The sequence below is a fragment of the Paracoccidioides brasiliensis genome (genome assembly GCF_000150735.1).
Source record: "Paracoccidioides brasiliensis Pb18 unplaced genomic scaffold supercont2.1, whole genome shotgun sequence".
Taxonomy (NCBI): domain Eukaryota; kingdom Fungi; phylum Ascomycota; class Eurotiomycetes; order Onygenales; family Ajellomycetaceae; genus Paracoccidioides; species Paracoccidioides brasiliensis.
In genome coordinates, this window is record NW_011371358.1 from 222062 (window position 1) to 243409 (window position 21348).

The 21348-nt window shown below is 47.2% G+C and overlaps 8 protein-coding genes across 8 annotated transcripts; 3 read left to right on the top strand and 5 right to left on the bottom strand.

Moving 5' to 3' along the window:
- PADG_00066 (tRNA (guanine) methyltransferase) lies at positions 1–1803 on the top strand (the record flags this gene model as incomplete). The annotated part of the gene is made up of 4 exons (XM_010757376.1): positions 1–421; positions 508–609; positions 683–760; positions 830–1803. The coding sequence occupies 4 exons, from the start codon at positions 1–3 to the stop codon at positions 1801–1803; spliced, it is 1575 nt and encodes a 524-aa protein (XP_010755678.1).
- Positions 1804–2652: 849 nt separating this feature from the next.
- On the bottom strand, positions 2653–3365 carry PADG_00067 (DNA-directed RNA polymerase II subunit RPB4; the record flags this gene model as incomplete). The annotated part of the gene is made up of 3 exons (XM_010757884.1): positions 2653–2780; positions 2859–2986; positions 3163–3365. 3 exons carry the CDS (start codon positions 3363–3365, stop codon positions 2653–2655), a joined length of 459 nt encoding a protein of 152 aa, XP_010756186.1.
- Positions 3366–5284: 1919 nt separating this feature from the next.
- Positions 5285–9388, bottom strand: PADG_00068 (uncharacterized protein; the record flags this gene model as incomplete). The annotated part of the gene is made up of 6 exons (XM_010757377.1): positions 5285–5800; positions 5874–6160; positions 6244–7350; positions 7454–8095; positions 8170–8872; positions 8948–9388. 6 exons carry the CDS (start codon positions 9386–9388, stop codon positions 5285–5287), a joined length of 3696 nt encoding a protein of 1231 aa, XP_010755679.1.
- Positions 9389–10457: 1069 nt separating this feature from the next.
- On the bottom strand, positions 10458–10646 carry PADG_00069 (uncharacterized protein; the record flags this gene model as incomplete). The annotated part of the gene is made up of 1 exon (XM_010757378.1): positions 10458–10646. The coding sequence occupies one exon, from the start codon at positions 10644–10646 to the stop codon at positions 10458–10460; it is 189 nt and encodes a 62-aa protein (XP_010755680.1).
- Positions 10647–12358: 1712 nt separating this feature from the next.
- PADG_00070 (uncharacterized protein) lies at positions 12359–13668 on the bottom strand (the record flags this gene model as incomplete). The annotated part of the gene is made up of 3 exons (XM_010757379.1): positions 12359–13082; positions 13153–13426; positions 13500–13668. 3 exons carry the CDS (start codon positions 13666–13668, stop codon positions 12359–12361), a joined length of 1167 nt encoding a protein of 388 aa, XP_010755681.1.
- Positions 13669–14343: 675 nt separating this feature from the next.
- PADG_00071 (proteasome regulatory particle base subunit RPN10) lies at positions 14344–15558 on the top strand (the record flags this gene model as incomplete). The annotated part of the gene is made up of 4 exons (XM_010757380.1): positions 14344–14369; positions 14443–14481; positions 14569–14788; positions 14941–15558. The coding sequence occupies 4 exons, from the start codon at positions 14344–14346 to the stop codon at positions 15556–15558; spliced, it is 903 nt and encodes a 300-aa protein (XP_010755682.1).
- Positions 15559–16014: 456 nt separating this feature from the next.
- On the bottom strand, positions 16015–17083 carry PADG_00072 (TRAPP subunit TRS23; the record flags this gene model as incomplete). The annotated part of the gene is made up of 4 exons (XM_010757381.1): positions 16015–16480; positions 16622–16744; positions 16811–16946; positions 17068–17083. 4 exons carry the CDS (start codon positions 17081–17083, stop codon positions 16015–16017), a joined length of 741 nt encoding a protein of 246 aa, XP_010755683.1.
- A 2335-nt stretch (positions 17084–19418) lies between these two features.
- PADG_00073 (uncharacterized protein) lies at positions 19419–20696 on the top strand (the record flags this gene model as incomplete). The annotated part of the gene is made up of 5 exons (XM_010757382.1): positions 19419–19610; positions 19678–19758; positions 19881–20223; positions 20360–20575; positions 20665–20696. 5 exons carry the CDS (start codon positions 19419–19421, stop codon positions 20694–20696), a joined length of 864 nt encoding a protein of 287 aa, XP_010755684.1.
- Between the last annotated feature and the right edge of the window lie 652 nt (positions 20697–21348).

Consider the following 21348-nt stretch of genomic DNA (forward strand, 5'->3'; position numbering starts at 1 on the left):
ATGGAACAGATTGCCACCACGAAGCTTCCCTCCGTCTTGACTCCTTCTCCCATTCCCAACCCCATCGCAAAGACCTCCCCTTCCCCTATAACATCACACACGACCGCCGACGCCCCCACCGACTCCGAATTAGACATGTTTCGCCCACCAGTTAATCGTATGATGCGGACCCTCGACCGCTCCTTTTTCCAAAAAATAATTCCCCTCTCCGCCGCTACCGTCTTCGACAAAAAGGCTATAGGCAGCATAAAAAATGAGCTGTTACAGAGCAAAGACTTGATCTTTATGAATCGCATTATACCTGTGCGCATCGCGCGGGAGGGCCCGTTCGAAAATGTTGTAGATCATTGGTATGGGTCCAAAGAAGGCAACCAGACAGGGAGGAGATGTCTATTGCTTAGAGAAGGTATTAAGGCTGATGGTATGTTATCTTTGTTCGTTCACGTTATATCTTCTGTGCCGTATTGTGTATGCAATATGCTGACTATCCGCGCCCCTGAATAATAGACACAACAACCTGGTCTCCTACCATTCAGCGGCTGGTGGAGGCAAAATCCGTATCCGTTCATCCGTTCAATGTACTACTCGATTACGATTATTTCACCTACAGTACGTCTGTTTTTCTTGTAGTGATAGGATAACGGGAAATGCAGTGACTAATACTCGTTTTGTGTATGTATAGAGGATATAGTTGATGCTATACTTCCGGATACTGAATTGGATGAGGTTCCCGTTGGCTTTTCTCAAGTTGGACATGTTGGTACGCTCTCAAAAAAAAAACATTCCGCTTCGATCTTGCGGTTCCCCAGGTGTTAATTTCCTTGTACAGCGCACTTTAATCTTCGGGAGCAATATTTGCCATATAAGTATTTGCTTGGAGAAATTCTAAAGGATAAACACAGCAATGTTCGAACAGTCATTAACAAAACCGATGAAGTCGGGTCGCACAGCGAATTCCGCACCTTCGGATACGAAGTGCTTGCAGGAGAGGACGACATGTTCGTTAATGTACGCGAGCAAGATTGCGACTTCGCCTTCGACTACTCAAAAGTCTACTGGAACACCCGCCTCAGCACTGAGCATGAGCGCATTGTCAGCAAATTCAAGAAGGGTGAAGCTGTCTGCGACGTCATGGCTGGTGTGGGTCCATTCTCGATCCCCGCAGGAAAGAAGCAGGTCTTCGCCTGGGCCAATGATCTGAACCCCTACGGCTACCAGTGCTTGGAACATGGCATTGCAAAGAACAAAGTCGCAGAATTCGTACAAGCCTACAACATGAACGGTCGTGATTTCATCCGCTATGCCACTGAACATCTTTGTAACCAGTACCCGCGAACCGTCAAACACCGCATCAAGATACCCAAGGCTGAGCGCGAAGACTACGCCGAAATCCGCCAACTAAAACCAAAATCTTTCGTCACTGAGTACATAAAGTGTCCTCGAACCTTCGACCACTTTGTCATGAACCTCCCCGCCACTGCCATCGAGTTCCTCGACGCCTTTATTGGCGTCTATGCAGGCCTGCAAGAACTTTTCCAGCCATATTCCAACCGCCAACTTCCACTCATTCATGTCTATTGCTTCTCGACGAACAGTGAGGATGAGGCGATCGAGCACAAGGACATTTGCCAGCGCATTTCTGAAAGGATCGGGTACACAATTTCATCTGAGGATTGTGAAGGTGGCACTGGGGATCAGGAGCGGGAGCTGGAGATTCGGGACGTGAGACTTGTGTCGCCGACGAAGAAGATGTTCTGCGCCAGCTTTAGATTACCTGCTGAGGTGGCGTTTAAGAAGGCTTAATGGTGAGCCATGGTGGTCATGGATATAAGATTTTAATAATAATAGACATGGACGGCTCCTTTGGGGAGCATTACCTCTTTTCGTATTTCTAGTTGGAATTTCAGGCACTGGAGGCAACTTTTGTGTGACCTTTTATATATATATATTCAACACTTGTATTATACAGAGGTTACAGACACAAAGGAATACTCGTTTACTCCTTTCATAAATACTAGATATCCCGCACACAAATCCCTTTTCGGGTTCTCGCTTATCAAGTCGGAAATGACCAACCAAAATCATCTAGGGCAGATTGTTTCTTGTCCTGAATATCCTTTAAGCATCTACCCAAAGACACTTCATAGTCAGGAGAGAGTGGAAGGGAAAGAAAGTGCTATGCAATCGTCATTCGCTGTGGTAATAATGGATTCGTCAATCCATTACTTTTAACGCATCCGTTCCTATTTCCAACACCATTCATTTTCTTGGTTCTAGGCTCTCAATAGTATGGAATCGTGCTGCAACCCAGTTAACGGCAGATGGATCCAATAATAACCCACAGTGTTAAAAGATTTTACCGACCAATCGAGGAAGCCATGTTGAAATTCCCACGACCTAGTGAATTTGCGAAGTTGTCTTCGGTAGTTACATTGCTGGCCCAGGGTTAGGTAAGCTATGTAATCCGGACTCGTATCGTTGGTAAGACGTGGGCAAAATAGAACGGGTTTTCGGACGTCAAAGCTATCAATCACATCCTCAGTCGCCACACTTCACAGAACTTGAGAACGAGACCGGTCGCACATTTGGATTCATCATCTTCATTCACTCAACAGAAGGTTTTTTCTCTAAACGCAGTGCTTTTTGTGACTCTCACTCCACGAAATTTCTCAGTTTCGTCAATTCATCCAGTAACTCTTGAAGTTCGGTGTCTGAGATTTTGTTCCCTATGCTAGGAATCAGGGACTTGGCTTCTTCAGCATCATTGCAGCAGAGACTTCCTATAACAACGGTTAGTTTTTTTTATTTATATATATATATATATAGGATAATATCTCTACGAGGCAAAGAGCATATACCTAGTTGCGACCTCTCAAAAAATTCCAGCTCGGTGTGCGCAGACAGAAGACGTTCAACAGCTTCGATGTTCTCCTTCTCCTTGAATCGTGCGAAGAGCTCCAGGTAATCTTGCGTTTTAACCAGTGTCCTAAATGCAGGGTGTAAAGGTTAGCAAAACACGCCCGTGTTGTCCACTCATTTAGCCAGTGGGCTTTTTATGTGCTGAAATCATTCCATCCGCTATCTCTCCAACGCACAGAACACCACAAGCCGAGATGAAAACACCAAGAAAGGCTAGGTGTAAGATAGGGAGGAGCAACATACTCCCTCTCCTCAAATTTATGTTCACCCTTCCTTCTCAGATCCAGCACCTTATTAATAACCAACCGGGCCTCCGATAACGAGAGAGTCGGCACGTTCTGAAATTCGCCCAGTTTAAGCTGCGAGGTGGCTTCCAACTCGTTCTGGGGGAGCTCGCGCTTTCGATGCGTGGGGTCTGGAAGAGGTGTGGAGGAGGAGGTTGTCATTTTGGTATCTTTCTTTGGATATCGCGGTCACTGCCCTCTGCTGAGAGTGGGAGGGAGTCGAGCGTTGGTATTTATGTATCCGTTTATAGCACTGAAAGTGGAGTACTGTTCGCTTTTATTCCTTTCGCGGCGGAATCGCGTGGTTCTGCTGCTGCCTCTGGTGGACAGGTGGTAAAAACCCTTTGCTGCGTGAAGTGAATTGGAGACTGGAGGTTCGAGGAAGATGGATTCTAAAAGGGATCTTGGGCGGAACCTGCTTTGGGACTAGTGCGGCTACATAATTTAGTGTGAGAGCGCAAGCTTTTTCCTTTTCACGCTAGCCCCATTTAGGCCTAGCCCATCCACCCATCCATGCTGGTGAATCTTCGCTGCATCGAGAAAAGCTCTTATTTATGTTTTTCAATTCCTGTGGGATGGATGATCTTGTATTGGGAGGAAAATTTAGCAGTCAACATACAATGGTACGCGGAATCACGTGGCGGAGCGGCCGCTCGGGGCGAACGACGTTCTCTCCTACGCCCCAAAACAATTTCGCTCTTTAACGTAGCTCACATTTAACTTTAACATCACGTGATATAAGGTTTAATACAACTTCTTGAGGAACAGTTGATGCTCTGTCCTTGGAACTGGTCGACAGGCAATGAAATTTATCTTGCAGAAAGGATGCCTAATATAGCACGCGAAAAACGGGAAACATCGGGAAACATAGGTAGGGGAGTAAAAACCAGAAGAAAACTTGTTTTAATCAAGCTAATGGTATATAAAACACGGATATACTAGAAAAATAATCGGATAGAAGATACGTTGATGAATATTAAATGAATTTTTTTGCATAGACTTTGGAAGAAGGAAAAGAGGTGAAGAAAAACGGAAATGAAAAAGTTAAAAAGATAGAAATTGGGATAAAAAGCCGAATAGGAGAAAAGGGAATAAAGTAACGGCCGAGATTATGTTAAAATTGGGGGAAATGGCGCTCGATGCTCACCAGTTAGGTGGCGAATAGTGCAAAGCAAACATGACCTAATGTCAAATCAGTCAAACCAAATGTGAGAGCAGGCAGTAATAGCAAACTCGATTCTTAAAAGATATGCTGGAATGTGAAGAGAAGAAAGAGGAACAAAGGAGATCATGGTGGTTAGGGTAATCTTGGGTAGGGACAAGAGATAAATAATAAGAGTTGAAAGAATCAAAGTAATGGCGGTAAAAAAGAGGAAAGAAGTGTAACACCAGTGTCAAGCCAAAAGCACTCAAAGGGAGAAAATGGAGAGAGTAGAGAAAATATAAGAGCTTCTACTTCTTGGGTATTGAGAGGAGGTGAGTGAATTGGATATGGAAGTTCATGATCCCAGGGGGTAAGTAGAAAGTTGGAGCACAACAAGGAGGCGAGATATGTTTGTATGTACCGTAGTAATCGTAAGATGAAAACGCTTGGCGTTAAGAAAAGATAGAAGCAGAAAACGCTCACAAACGCGGGGACTTGATGATCAGGTCCCATCCAATATTTTAAGTTTTCCTCTTTTCGTTTTTCTTCCTCACCGCCAGACCTGTCAGATCAGTTTAATAAAAAAAAATAAGGGTCTTTTTCCTGTGCTTGCAACGAAACGCTCGCAAAAAAAAAAAAAAATAAAGATAAAATAAAACAAAAATAAACAAATTAATATAAAAACAGGATAACAGAGGAGAACAGATCTCAACACCATTCATTCCTGATTGAAGCGAAAAAAGAGGAAACAAGAGAGAAAAGAAAACCCAATTAGGAACTCCCATTATAACCAAAAGACACACGAGGTGATGATAGCTAGGCCATAGAGGTTCGTCCGGTTATGTCGCAGAAGCTAGAAATAATTCACCTCGCGCACAGGAGTAGTTGAAAGAGGAGGGGGGGGGGGGGGCGGAAAAAGAAAAAAATCAGCGGAGCGTTAAAGCATGGGACCAGCAGCGGCAGCTGGTCGCTGTCTGGACGCCAATTGCTGCTGCTGTTGCTGTTGCTGTTGCGGATTCAGTTGTTGTACTGGCTGGCCCGATGGGCCCTGGCTTGTATACGAATCTCCACTGGCACTCCGACCAGGGAACTGAGGCGGGCGTTGGCTGCCGTAATCATATTCAGGCGGCGATGACGCCTGCTGTGGTGAGGCTGGGCCCTGTGCTTGTGAGGGAGCTCCAGGCGCAGGCGGCTGTACGTGTCGAACGGAGCTCTGCATCTGCCATGCGTTGGCTTGAGATGGATCCTTGTCAATTCGCGTGGCGACGGGTGGGTTTACTGCACGACCTGACCCGGTTCGTACTGGGGTAGCTGCCACGGTGGTAGGTGCTCGTTGCGGGGTGGCTATTTTGCCTATATCCCCGTATCTTTTAAGGATTTCTTTCGTTGTGATTTCGGCGCTGCCGTTGAAAAGAGTCGAGTCTGTCAGGATGGATTGGAGGTCTTGCGGAACCTGTTAAAGAAGAAAATTAGGTTAATGATGAACACGGTGCGCATGCACATTTCGGCGGGTTTGCTACACTCACCTCACACATGCTATCGTTGTATTCTATCAATGTGGTGACGGCTTCGATTGCCAAGAAGCTATCCTCCATACCCGCCGATTTCTCTCTTCCGTAAAGGATGTTAGGAGTCATAACAGTTGCAATATTGTGGACGTCCATTTTGCTCCCGGATTCTTCATCGACATGGGAGAAAGATGAAGCCCAGTTCAAAAATGAGAAGAGAACTTCCATGGTATCACGATGCGTTTTGGGTAAAAGGCAACATGTCAAGTGCAGAATCCGCCGTTGCTTTTCGGGATCCGATACTTCTACATGATCTTGTTAGGAGCTAATTAAAAAAGAGCAACAAGAGCGCTGTTTCCCTTTAAAAATGGATGAAGAAGCAACTTACTTTGTGAAATAAGGAATAGACGATGTAACTTGAACGTGAGAAGAGGATCAGGCATCTCCCGAAGGAATTTCTTAAGCAACGCAGCAATCTGAACCGGATTTTCCTTATTAAAATCCGCCTGTTCATACCTCGTATCTACAATCTCCGAAGTCTCCTTGAGTCGTTTTATGTTACCATTTTTCCGGAAAACGCCCTCGACTGACATATCCATCTGTCGCATGGCAGATATGGCATCATCGAGGAAAGTAGGTATACGCAAGGTACCAGGACCAACGCCATGTGTTGACTCCGTCCCATCTTTCTCAATAAGCGCATCCAAGCAGACACCAAAGACACCCTTCTTCTTGCCACCTTTACGGCCATCGTTCTTAAACGCTCTCCCAAATATGTTCCAGATAGTAGGCTTTCTCGACTCAATAAGCCCAAGAAGCTCCTCCAGATTGAAGTGGCCTTCAAGAAGAGGTTCCATAGACAGAACGGCAACGTGGCGGACAATAAAGTATTCCAGCGCAGACAATTCCGAAAAGTACTTCGTGGTTCTTGGAGCTGTGCCACCCCTAGCATCGCCAGGACCGGACACCTCCCGTTTATGACCATTTACAAGTTTGGCAGGCCGCCCACCAGTTCCAACAAGACTAGTCCCTGCATGACGGAATGCATTAGGCCGCTGCTCCTTTGCTTGCTCAGCAGCTACGATCCTCGGAATATCATCCAAGGTTAGTGCATCTTGGTTTCCGAATGTCAGATCTGTAATTGATTCGCCAGCGGCATCCTTTTCTTCAACGATCTGGAAACCTGGATTCTTGACTTCCGGTCCACTGGCGCTGGGTGAACCTGGTCGCGCAGATCTGCCCTGAGGACCATCGATGATCCGCGAAGCTCGAGCTCTCTTAAAAGTTGTGGAGAGTGTTCGCTCCGTTCGGGTTGAATGGAGTCTTTTTATCTCACCAACGGTTTGTTCCAGGGAGGATGATCCAGTGTTCTCATCAGACACGCCTGCCCCGTAGGATCTCGATCGAGTATTCGATCGCTGAGGGGTCTGGAGTTCCCCGCTGGGTGATATCCTATGACCATCATTGGCTTCATAGTTCTTCAGATTCGGATCGTCTGGATTCAAAGGAGTCAGCAACAAGTCCACACATTTTCTTTTCTTTTCTTTCTCTCTTTATCAAAATAGTCAGAAAAAGGAAGAGAATGGATGATAAATTACCTGACGTATGTGGCAGAGTGCCACCCGACCGTAAAACAGATAGAAGCCTTGCAAGAGCCACCTGCAGCAGGAAAACATACTGCTGCAACTTGGTAACATAGGAAAACCCTTTTTGACCACCTGGAGCGTGGCCTTTTTGTTCAGCACATGTACGGCAGAACGGTCGATCCTTTTCCTCACTCCACCGTGCCTCCAACAGGTCCATCGTCAAGTCATTTTGGCAAGCACCGCAGACAAGGTGGGGGGGTTTTAAATGCCATCTTCGATGTCCCAGAATGATACACTCGTCGTCAATGGGCTCTTTGCAGGCAGCACAGCAATCGGACTGCTGGTCCGAGAGGCGTGACATGGAATCTGTGAGATTGGCAGCCGAAATAGCGTCCACATCACCCAAGGCGTCAAGCTTCTCCAAGAACGTGTACAGCTCGTCCGGGTTGTCGCTCTCCCTTTCCAGTTTCAAGGCCCCCTGTAAACCGATCCGAATCAGAAGTTTCAAATAATGGGCAAGGCCAGTCACAAGTGCAAGTAGCTCTTGTGTGACGCCAAGTTTCCTAACGCCGGTCTCCTGAGTTTTGGAAAGCAATGCGAAAAATGCGACAATTTTTTTGCAAAGAAGTTTTGCTTCTCGACCATAAGCCAGATCTAGAATATTCGGGTTGATTAGAGCGTTGGAAGAACAAAGAGTTAAGAGCAAGCAGCTGGCACTCAGCACTTACCTTTCATCTTTCTAGATGATATAGCAACAGCAAGGCTATCCAGAGCTTTGAAGAGGATATCCACATGGAAGATAAACCGTTTCGCAACGACCACGCCATCAACGTAAGCGCCATTGCTAACATGTAATAACATGTCCGATATGCAAGCAGCAGAGGATTCTTCGAAAGTGGACAGCACGCTCCAAATCCGGTAGACTTTCTCCTCCATCTTATCTTCTTGCCTCCTGATGAATTCACGATCCTCATCCGTCGCCTCGATATCTAGTTCTGGACGGACAAACTCCTGGCCGTTTGGAGCAAGCCGGACGTTCCAGAACTTGTGAATCATATAGCACTCCGGATGCCAATGCTGATTCTGGCCATTGCGGAAGATCTCGACGAACTGCTTTAAGATAGCCGTTTGGCAGCCATTACATCGCTGCGCAAACTGGGTGGAGTAATGATAATGACAGTATACTTTTTCCTCGTGCTCATAATAGCTATCCTGTGCTCCGAAGACAGTTGGACAAACGGAACAGGTGAAATGTTCGATGTGGTATTTGCGATTCAAGGCAGTAATGTATGACCCGCGGAGAGCACCACCACACTCATAGCAGAGAAGATTAAGGCGTTGAAAGTAATCCGTCTCGCAGAGGGGATACTGACCACTGCCATCCTCAGCATCAAGCGGAAAGAATTTAGACGCGACGACATCACCGCAGTCCTATTTTATGAAAAGGTTACGTTAGGCAGGCATATCAGTGCAGCAGTCTAGAAAGGAAGAAGATAGTTAACTTACATTGCACTGGAAACATTCTAGATGGAATGTACCACCCAATGCCCGTACAAACTGACCCTGTAACGGTTCCTCGCATCTTCTGCACGTCCTGGAGGTGCCACCAGGAGACTTGCTGCCGGATCCTCCATTCTGAAGAGACCGATCACGTGTGCCTGATCCGCCCTGTTGATTATGGGAGGAATGTTGTCCCCGGCCCGTGCGAATATTAGGTGCATGATAAGGGTCGCTATCGAAGGCACCGCCGCCAATGGACGGTGAGTTGTTCCACGGAGCCCCTGTCCCACCGCCGGAGGGACTTGGAACATCGGTTGGGGAATGGGTCTGGCAGGTTTCGCCGTACATGCCCGGGTCACCTAGATTAGCGGGCTGCTGGGCTCCATTCCTAATCCCATTGCCCGGGATTAGGTCTGGAGGGAGCGCACGCGGATCAGCAGGAGGCATCTCCACGCCCGCCCAGGTAGATATTGATTATTTGATCCTTTCACGCGAAAGCAAAAACCTCATGCAAATCTCTCTCCTATCCACCAAATGCGCAGCAGGATGTGTTTTTAAATTCGAAGGTAGAGTCGAGATAGTTCTTAGGCTGAGGATTCGTAGGCGAGAAAGTGAAGAAGCAGGAAACGCGGGGGTTGGGGGGGGGGGGGGGGGGGGGGGAACCTTGGCAAAATGAGGCTGCTAGGAAACGGTGAAAGAGAGAAAAGGCTATATTGGGAGAGAACACAGCGGGTATCACAGTAAAATATCGTGAGGGAGGATAGAAGTATCAAGACCAGAAGATTAAACTGGGTGATTGGAAAGAATTCGCAAAAGGCTTGTCGTGGGGAAGAGCTTTGGAGATGATGGGCTTGTTAGGAGGAGATGGATGGTCAATTTCAGTTCGACCTCGTATATTTAGTCGGGCTTCCCTCCAGCGGGAAAAACGAGACCAGCCACCACCACCAGCGCTAGAGAGTTCTTAGTTATCGAAAGACAAGAAGGAGAGAAGACAATCGGAGACAGCAGCGCCCGAACGCCTTGGAGCAGCAAAGCTGCGCAGAAAAATAAGGTTAAGGAGGCCTCAAGAGGCAGAGCATCTGACGAGGGTGGTTCAAGTTCGCAGGGATTATAATAAAACGGTGTGGGGTGATGGTTAGGCTGTGCAGCAGCAAGAGACGTGGTGGACTTTTTGGGGTGTAGCAGGGCGAGTCAGAGAGCGACCAACACGCAGCGAAGCAGCTTGGCCCGCAGACAATTGACCAACATCCCCTGGTGCATCAGCAAACCAGGACGAGAAGCAGAGTCGTGAATGCCGTGGAGGCGGGAGACGCGACCGGGGAGCGGGTAGAGGAGAGAGAGCAACGAAAAAGAACGGAGAGAGCGATAGAACGAGCAAAGTGCAGACCACATGCAAACAAGAGCCGCTCTTTTCGAACCGAAGCGAGGAGAGGGAGAGGGAGGAGAGATGAGTGGGAGGTTCAAGAGGGTTGGTTGACTGCTGGCACGGGCTCTTTGTTGTTTGATTGACGCCCCCCTACAGAAATTCACGGACGGATGTTTTCTTTGGTTGTCTTTGGTTGTTCTTTGTCTTTGGGTTGTCGCTGGCCTTTGGGGCTCGGGGCTTGGGGCCTGAGGCTGGAGGCTTGAGGCTGGAGGCTGGGACGGCGCTGGGCGGCACGTGACCTGAGAAGTAGCGCCTGGGACTGCCACCACCATCTTGCATCGTCGACGTGGAAGGCAATAATAATATAGAAGAAGATAGAAGATGAGGAGGGGAGGTTTCAATTGGCGAGATTAGTTAGTAGAGATTGGGCGTGTTTAAAAAAAGCAGTGTGGGGAGACGAGTATGGGATGGTTGATGTTTGTCATGCATTTGCTTCTATCATTCTATCAAAACATTCTGAAGGAATTGGATAGCTACTCTAGTTATTCCCGTGGTCAACTGCGAATATCTAGACTGTCCCGTTCCTATCTTGAATCCCAGGTACCATATATACTCGGTCCCGGGAGATGAGAGATCTTGATCCCATCACTGATCTTCTTACAGAGACACAACATCCCACATACTTGATAAGAAAAGCTTCCTTATATACCTTGACTATGCGTTAAATATTATCCCAGAGCCAACCAATCCCAATGTGACCAGTCCAGTGTGCAGGAATACAATTGAACAAGGTTTTAAATTCGGCTGGAAAAGCCGTTGGCGGGTTTAATGCTATCAACCGTGACAACCCCGTCTGTGAGATACCCTATGGGAGGTTATGACTCGTGGATGTAGTTTCAATGGGGATCTTCTATATGGCTTCTTTGACGCCAGTGATTTTTGTCATACTTCTCGGGTTTCCTTTAGCCTTAAACTAACAAGTTAACCCAAATCATAAAACCCCCTAATCTACCCTTAACCTCAGTGTTGAATAGAGTTGTATTAGTAATATGTGGGGTGAGTGTGGAGATACGGAGCACAGTTGAATGGGTTTGAAAAGGGTGATAACATGGTTCTAAAAGTGGGGCCCAATACTTTCATGATCAACTCTGTAACAGCAAGTCAACTGCTGAAAACCCTCTGCATTATTCACCACAAATAAAATGTTCTCTTCCACCTTCCACCACTAGGGTTAGGGAAATGGGTTATGGGGTAGGGATTCGGCTTAGCCAAGGCCAAGGGTAGAATCTCCAAGAGATGTGCAGGCAATGACTAAATGTGATGTAGTTTTGAATGGCTGGGGAGTCGCCAGAGTTTAACCATAAACACCACCAACACGGAAGGTTTTTCCGGGAGTTACAGTTGGCCTTGTTTTATAAGAGTGGTTGCCCCGCTTTTTAAACCACAGTCAAAACTCTTTTTAATACCACGTTCAACTGCAACCCCTGAACTGCCCGCATGTCTATCCCCAATTTATCCTGATTCAGGAAACCCACGCCTCTGCATCTCTACTGATTCACTAACCACCCGCACATATAGATGTTAAATATAGACACAAGGGGACAGGGGACAAGGAACAAGGAACAGTTTGAGATCTCAGCAGAGTTAAGCTTTAGCTTTAAGAACTTAAAACGCAAGGAGAAACAGGAAATGTTAGAGAAGTTGAGTTTATTGACTAGTACATAACTAGTTAGTTTAAAAGTATGATACCTAATTATCAAATCGGAGTGAAAAGATTCCTCAGAGCCCGGATGATTCCCATGAAACCCCAGAAACCTTAAATCAATAAACCCACAACAAATAAAAAATAATCCAACCAAGTTCCAGACAGGCCAGCTGTTTCAAAAAGAGGAAAACATCCTCTCTGATCTTATTCCTGTCCGCAAAATATACTGAACCCCATGCGATCCACGAATCCCTGAAGGGGAGAGGGAAAAGAACCCTCCATTTCGATTGAGTCATAAAGTAGCAAAAGTTCCCTCTGCCTTATTAAAGCACTACCAACCCTACCCTCAAGATCTTTTCCTAAGTACCCTCTTCCTGGTCCCAGCCGATTCCGTCGTCTCCAGTGTCTTCGCCGCAGCCGCGCTCGCTTTCTTAGCTGTGGAAGTTGCAGTCGGAGCCTGGCCACGCGGGACAGCAGCTCGTTTACTCGTTGCTGCAGAAGCCTTCTGGGATCCGGCCGTGCCCCTTCTCATCATCTTCACAACCGTCGTTCCCGATGACGTATTAGAAGCCGTAGAGTCCGCACTATTCCTCCTCGTGTTCCTTTGCCGCGTAGTAGGGCGCGATGGGGGTGCTCTGGTTGTAGTTGTGGACGCAGTGGATTTGGCAGTAGTCTTCCTCCGCGTGCCAGTTGCATCGCTATTGGGCGAAACCTTCCTTGTTCCAGCTCCTGCAGCTCCTCTAGTGGCTCTTGTGCTTGCATTCTCAACCATGGCAGTAAAACCAGGACCCGCTGACTTCATGCAACTCGCGGCTTTCAGAGGCGATGACGGACGCAAATTGCTAAGATGCTGTTGTGATTTGCCAGTTACATTGCGCAGCGGAGATTGCGGGAATGTCCTGGAATTGGAAGATTTCGGCGACAAGACGCCCGTCTCCGTGAACTGAGATAGAACTCGAGGATGTCCTGGGTGTGCATTAGGCGTGCCCCGCTTCTTCGGGTTTGATAGCGGCACATGCACAGGATCCTGGAAAGGAGCGTTTTCTTTATCGGACGCGAGCATTACATCGCTGACCACAGTTAGGAAGTACAATTATTTAAATTAAAAAAAAGGCGGACTCAAAACCACAATAAAATTACCTTGTCCGCTTGACCCCCCGAGTCGTTCGAGTGGTGGACACAGCGGCATTGCCAGTCTCTGAGGTTGCAGTGGCCTTGCTTGACTTGGCAGTTGCTTTGGACATTTTCGCTGCGTCATCTGCATTGGTTGATTCTGAGTGTTTTGCAAGCAATTCACCTATATTGGCCTTTCGTAGAGCCATGGGTATGCGGTTTATGCGTCTCTCAATCCGTCCGCGGAGGTCTTGTGCTTGTAACGCGTATTGTGCACGTAGTTTTCTCGCGCGTTCAGTGACTATTGGATCTCAGTTAGTCGACACCCCCTTTGAAAATGGGAAGAGCAGGGAAGTGAATCACCCATAACATACTTTCCAGTTGTAGGTTATCTATTAGGGCTTGTTTCTGGTTATGTGTGATTTTGAGTCTCTTCCTGGTTGGGCTTCCTGTTGGCGTTCGCGGCGCAGGACTGTCATAGTGGTCGAGCGTGTGGCTGCTGCTAGGCCCGGGGGATTTGCATTTTTTTGAAACATTTGCCATTTTTTACTATATTTTTATTGCAGCAGCAAATTCTTTTTATCGTGTGGGAGTCAGATGTGATTTTGGACGAGGAGAACGATACGTTGAAACCATTAGACGTGTTGGAGTTTTGGATTTCGAGTCAGCCTACAGAAAGCCGCGGGACTGCTGTAAACAAATCAGAAGAAGCTAGTGTGGAACGAAACCACAGAGCAACTTCCAACCCCCCGTGATGTATTATGTCATCACTAATTGGGCTCCAGGTTCGACTTCGCTTTTTTGACTTGAATAGTCTCCATGCCATTCGACAGTTGGACGAGAATCTGATTCATACAGGGAGGGCCCTTTAAGTCTTACATTTGAAAGCCCACAGGTTTGCTTGGAGAGAGAAAGCGACTTCATCTTCAATGCGTGTTTGTCGTCGTTGTTTGTATGGAGCCCATTTGCTGCATATGGCGCTAACCCCAATCTAGACAGAAATCTATTCCCGCCAGAAACGGCAAGGACCAGGCCACGAGCTTCCTTCCATCTTCACATACCGTATTACCTAATTCATCAACTCCAACCTCCGCATACAAATTGATATATTCCTATGCCCTAGAGAGATCACATATCTCACAGACACATCGTATCCATCCAAAGCCATTTCCCTTTTTCCCCAAGCAACAACAGCTCCGGGTGCCACCCCCAGCAAAGATGGTGCTCGAAGCCACGATGATCATGTCCGTCAGCTAGTCTCCCCCAATACCAGCCCGCCGGAGCTATCAGCTAATATAGAAACATTCAACCCAACAGCGTCGATAACAGTGAGAGCAGTAGGAATGGTGATTACCTGTACGTTTCTCTCCCCCAAGAAGCCCTGCGCGCTTTCAAGCAGCTATGTATATGAACCTCTGAATCTAACCGGCAAAAACAAAACAGTCCCACCCGGTTTCAAGCCCAAGCCGACGCTATCAACCTAATTCACGCCGCAAAGACACAAGCCAACCCCGAATCGTCGGTCGGGCTGATGAGCATGGCCGGGAAAGGCCCAGAAGTCCTGGTCACCTTGACAGCGGACATAGGGAAGATTTTAGACGGGCTGCATCGAACGAAGATACGGGGACAGGCTCATCTTGCCTCCAGTATACAGGTTGCCGGTGTAAGCACATATCCCACCCTCACATCCGCCCCCCCTCACACACACACACACCCTTATCCCCTTACCCCTTCCATCTTCTTCCATCTACTTTTATTAGCATCTATAAAACACCTTCTAACCCGCTACAATTCATGATTGAAACCCGCCAACAGCTAGCCCTCAAGCACCGTCGAGAACGCGCCCAACGTCAACGAATTATCGTCTTTACCTGTTCCCCCATCGCCGAAGATGAAAAGATCCTCATCAAACTCGCAAAACGAATGAAAAAGTACAACGTCTCCGTAGACTTCGTGGCATTCGGGGACCTGGATGATGAAACCATTAAGAAACTAGAAGCCTTTAACGAAAACGTCAATGGCGCCGATGGCTCCCATCTTGCCGTAATACCCCCCAGTCCAAACCTTCTCAGTGACTCGCTTGTTGCGACTCCGATTCTAGGCGGTGATGGCACGGGGATTGGTCGGGGAGGGGGCGATGAGGAAGGCGAAGGTGGTGTCGATATTGGCTTTGATCCTGCCGCTGATCCGGAATTGGCGTTTGCGCTACGGATGTCTCTTGAGGAGGAGCAGGCGCGCATAGAGAAGGAGAGGAAGGAGAAGGAGGAGAAGGAGAAGAAGGAGAAAGTTGCTCTTGAAGGGATAGCGGAGGAGGGCGGCGAGTCGCAACCTCTCCTTGATGAGAATGGGGAGCCGAGTGGAAGTGGTTCCAATGAAGATAAGCAAGATGATAGAGACAAGGGAAATGATGGGGATAAGATGGATACGGCGTGATGAAGTGGATGGCTATTTTTTGTTTTCTTTATTATGGCCTTTTTATTTTTGTTATCGTTGTTTCTAGAGATCTAATTCCCGGTTCCTTTTTGACTCAATGCATTATTGGTGTCAGTTCTGTAAACCATAGACTCAGCGCAACGCCACATATCTATCCCGTCATGCCATTCCAGTTACTAGGTTACCACATAAACCAAACCACCATTTGAGTAAAATCTAAGCTTAAATGAAGCATTTTAAAATCATGTTCAAAGAAGAACAAAAAATAAAGCATTGAGGATTCGAAGTTCCCCCACATCCATAATCCTCAAGGGGAAGGGGGGGGGGGGGGGGGGGGATATGCCCAACCAACCGGCCAAGAAACACCACCACCGTACACAATCATAAAGCGTTATTTATTCTTGATATGCAACCTGCATGTTCCACCCATCCCATCCCATCCCATCCTCCCTCATCCTACCCCCTCCCCTTAACCCACCCCGTAACATGCCTATCAAACGCCTCACACCTTACAGGCATCTCCAACTGATAAAAAGGATTCTTCATCACATAGTCCGCATACAACTCATAAATCTTCCTCATAACCACATCCACACTCGCCGTCAGCGGATCCGTGAAGAGCAGAAATTTCGTCCCCGTCACCGTCTGGAAACATGTTAAGCGGAACTTCTCGGTCTCTAGTACTTCGATGCCGGTGGTTGGGAGGGTGGGGTTGGGGGTTGTAGTGTTGGGCGTGGCTGTGGGAGTTGTTGTCGTGGAGGAGGAGGTGGTGGTGGTGGTGGCGGCTGTGGTGGTGGTGGAGGAGGAGGAGGAGGAGAAGGTTGCGAGGGTGTGTGAAGGGGTTGTGGTAGTTGGGGCTGAGGTGAGGGTGGCGGAGTTTGTGGGGAGGCGCGGGGTGAGAGAGCGGGTTATGGCGTGGATTCTGTTGGGGGATCGTGAGAAGGGAGGAGTCAGCTGGATGGTTGGATCAAGTGGTCTTGGGGTAGGGGGGGGAAGAGCAGGAATTGTAGTTCCGATGTATGAAGTCAGTCTTATTTTCTTCTTGTGTATCCATTATACGCACCCATGAAATGTCCCCGCCAGCACCAGATAATCATTCGTAGACAGCTTCAGTAGTCCTGATTGGAACTCACGGTGGTATATTAGACCGCCCGCTTTGTTTATGATTATGAGAGTGTAGACGACCCTTAGAAACGGGGAAATTAGCAAAGGAAGGGTTTCTCCGGATTATACACAAGTTATCCCGACGTACATGGTGGTTGTTAAGAACTCCAGAAAGGAGCAATCTTGGCCTCTCGGGGGTTGAAATGGTCGGTATGGCGGAGGTGTGCGGAGAAATTGGTGATTTAGGATCGGAGAAAGGGAGTGCGGGATGAGGTATGCGGTATCTATGTGTTGCGGTTATGTGCAGTCTGTCAGAGCGATGCCGTTGAAATTGTAGTTAGATGTATGGAAATACGTGTTAGGATCGGAGGAAAGATTGTTTGGATATATTTGGTGGTTGTTCACGGAACGGAGATGTCATATCAGCTTGGGAAGTTTGGACCTACTACCTAAATTGCATAGAGCCAACGCTGTCGACTAGCTGTTTCAGGTACGGTGCTTATTTTTATCCAATGATCAGTGGGAATTAACATTAGTCAGCTGAAAGCACATTCGTTATAGTTAGTTTCTCACAGTCTTTCAACCAAATATGTTTGGGAAGAAAATAAGATAAAACATGCTATAAAGCAGTTATCAGCTTTCAATAGCCGTCAATATTGTTAGTTAGTCGCAGGGAGTTCTGGCACGGATAAATTATGTAACTACATCATCATACATCGCACTCCGCAATCGATACGCCCCTATCTACACTTCCGCTCCCAAATCGGGACACACGTAGAAAGAAAATTTATATCCAACTCGCCCTCGGTTAAGATCTCTTCGGCTTCCTTTCTCAATACCCAGGTAGATACCCCAAGTCCTCATCAGCTTGGCATTGCAGGGTGAAGCCTAGGTTGGCTGGCGGAGATACACCTATAATGGTAGGAAGCCCTCCTCTCTCCCCAGAAACGGCTCGTTGCCAACATTCATGTCAGGTGTCGAGTAATCCATTAGCTCATTTCATAAAAAAACCATTCATTTGACGCCGCAGCGGCGAGATTCGGTTCATATTGGTGATAGTGAACACTTGTCCAAACATCATCCGTGGAATCGTAGTTTCCATCTTTTTGGCTCTGTCGTTTTCTCAAGCACCTCACGCATCGCTTATGAAATCCAACAACTGGAACAGCAAATTATTCTCAATCTGACATCATCCTTCCCTAGGATCTCTAGCGTGTCTAAACCCACGGCTGAGCCACTGCTCAAATTACCGCTATGTCAATTTCTTTTGAAGTTTTTGTTGGATTATGACAATGAAGGCTTGGCTGCAGGGTGTGTGTCGTAGATTCATCGACCGCAGAGGCGGAATAATGAGAGCAGTTAGATGACTGGCAGCGTGAAGGTGTTCTGAGGTCTTGCAGTTGCAATGTTGGCAGTTGGACTGCAGGCAAGGATCGGGGTGGAAATAAGGTTAAGAGATGTGGGTATTCCAGTTACAAGCCCTGTTTCTGGAATGATGGTGTCAGGATGCTTGCTGTCGTATGCGACAGCTTCAGGTGAGCTAATAAGAGCCGGAGAGGGGCAACATCCTTTCGACGAGGTGTTGTCTACCCGTTAGAGGACAACCGAATTCCGCATAGGACTTGAATCGATATTTATGGCAGCAAGCAGAGAATTATCGGCAAGGCCAGAAGGCAGGGCCTTCGGTTCTTGCTCCTTTTCGTTCCCTGGGATATTGCCATCATTGTCCGGTTCGCTAGTCGATATCGTCGTAAACCCGGAGTTTATATGGCCTCTCGAGAACTCCTCAGCATGGTAAGGAGGATGGGTGGGATTTGCATGTGATCAATTCAGAATTTAAGCTGGCGATTTGCGCATGGGCTTGAGCGAGCAGACAACGTTGCGTTTCTTCAACCGTTCGCTGCAGGTTGCTATGTACTGACGTCGCCGCTCTCGACAGCGGCGTTGATTGTTGCGAGAGTGTAGTCATGGCTCTTATTTTGTGCGCAAGTTGTTAGTGTGGAGTGTAGATATTGCCATTGTGATGAACCAGAAAAAGAGTAACTAGAGTAAACAGATATTATCTGCAAATTTGGCGCTGCCATGCGCAAGGCATGAATATCATAGTCTGTCATCCAGATTCAAGAGAAGGTTAACTACGCCAAGACCAGTGACATCAGCTTCGGCTTTGAGACTTTGACCCAACCTGTGCAGCGCGTTGGTGTACTGCAAGCCATTAACTACACAACTGAATGAATGAATTAAGGAATGAAGAAAGGATTTTTAAACAATTCTCAATCAAAACTGTTATGGCGATTTTTCTTATTCCTTTGTAAAAGTTTAGCTGCGTCGACATTTCTTTTTCTTTTTCTATTTCTGTTTTAACTACTTTGATTATCAAGGACAAATCTGACCAGAATGTGATCGCATTTATACATTTTTATTCACCCCCTAATTGTAACCGTATAACGACTCCCCCTGCTTTCTATCAAGAGAAAAACAGGAAAAGTTTATGTTATGGGTACGATGGGTTCTTTTCTGGAGAATGAAGTTATCTAGTGGCAGATAAACTCGGCTGGTGGGACCTGACGGTCCACTATAGACGCAGCAGTGACATATCGTCCATGAGGTGCAGGTGACATAACATCTATTATTTCCGCAATGAAGGGACGATTTCATGGTCTATATAAACCACCTTGAGTCTCTCATAAACCATAGAATAACATCAGCCTAGCTTTTATTTATTTTTTAACACATTTATTTCTCTATTTTCCATCATGTCCGAATCCCAAATCTACGATCACGTCCAGAAGCACTATAGCTCTGCCGCTAAAACCAGCGACGAGAACTATGGCCGTGATGTTGCAAAAGCTTTTGGATATTCCAAAGAGGAGCTTGCCAGTATTCCCCAGGATGCTAATCTGGGCCTAAGCTGCGGAAATCCGCTCGCCCTGGCCCAATTAAGGGAGGTTTGTGTAACTTCACCCCGAGGAAGCACGGTGACTTTGATGCAGTATACTGACTCGAGAAAACCAGGGAGAAACCGTGATAGATCTCGGTAGCGGAGCGGGAATCGACGTATTCCTTGCTTCCAAAAATGTCGGTCCAAATGGAAAAGTATATGGCATTGACATGAACAAGGCGTGTATATACCCTCCTCACATATCCTTCTACCACACCCACCCTCTTTCGTTTGCTCCATCAAAGCAACAAAATCAAACTAACCTGCCTCGACACAGGATATGCTCGCCCGCGCAAACCTCAACAAGGAAAGAACCGGGGCTACAAACGTCACCTTCGTCGAGTCACAAATCACTGCCATAGCCCTCCCGCACGGCATCGCCGACTGTATCATCAGCAACTGCGTTGTCAACCTCGTCCCGGAGCCCGACAAGCAGCTCGTCTTTAATGAGATGGCCCGTCTGCTTAAATCGGGTGGTCGCGTCGCTATCAGTGATATCCTGGCCAGAAAGGAGCTGACGCCGGAGCTCAAGCAGAGCATCGCCCTGTATGTCGGCTGTATTGCTGGTGCTAGTAAGGTGGGAGATTATGAGAAGTATTTGAAGGAGGCTGGGTTTAGTGGTGTGTTCCTCCTTCCCTGTTTTATATATTTATTTTATCATGCCTCTCAGCTTTGTTCCTTCTAAGAGCTTTCGAGGACGGTTTCTGCAATACCTACGCCAGTGGCCACATGCTTATCTGATCCATTGTCCACTAGATATCCTCATCGTTGATGCGAAGAATGATCTGAATGTCTATACCTCCGCACTTGGTAATCCCGAAAGTGCCAGTGGTGGCTGCTGTGGCGAAGTGAGGAAGCCGGATCCGTCAACCTCTTGTTGTTCGGGTGCTCCAAAGGAGGAGCGCAGGTCGGCGGTTTGTTCTAAGACATTCAAGGCCGACTTCAAGAATATCGACTTCAACGAGTGGGCGGGTAAGAATTTCCTTTCTTCTTCATTTCCTCGCCCCCTTGAGCCTATGTCTGAAATTGCATCTCTCAACAACTAACTTGGGATGATATAGGTTCGTTTAAAATATACGCAGTCAAGGGTTGAAGACCGTACGTACTTGCTTCACTCAATCCGGGTTGCCGTTGAATGTTTGGTATAAGTTCGTTGAAATCACTCAGGTATCGAGTGTAAAGAAGGGGAGGACGATGACATGTTTGTCGCCTTTTAAGAATAGCAAAACTCTAGTTTCAGCTTCCAGTTCCAACACGTGCATTAGATTAATTTTCAAGTAGAGTGGAAACTAATCAGTAGACAGACAGTCGAGTCAGACAGGGGATAATTACATGGCCGATATACGGTCTGTCTGTCTGTAAAACAGCCGCACTTCCTTCAGTGTGGCTGAAATATTTAATACTTTCCAGCTCATCGTATAAACGCCGATGCAAGTAGAGAGCGGCTGGATAAATGCCACGGAATCCACGAAAGGAAGTAACATCGAAATAATTATAGAAAGATTGATAGAAAGATTGATAGACAGATGTCTTGTCTTAGCTGTTAAATGATGCAGCGATGAGATCCGCCATATCAACCAAACCAACCAAATTGGCAAACGACTCATGTTTCTAGGAGCCCAGGGCCTCAGTCACGGCGTCTTGCTGGTATTTCGCCATGGAGATGCAATCGAGCATTGCCTTGGTATTTATTGTCGAACCTCGTTGAGCTGAATCTTTTATTTAGTTACCTGTACCTTAAAAGT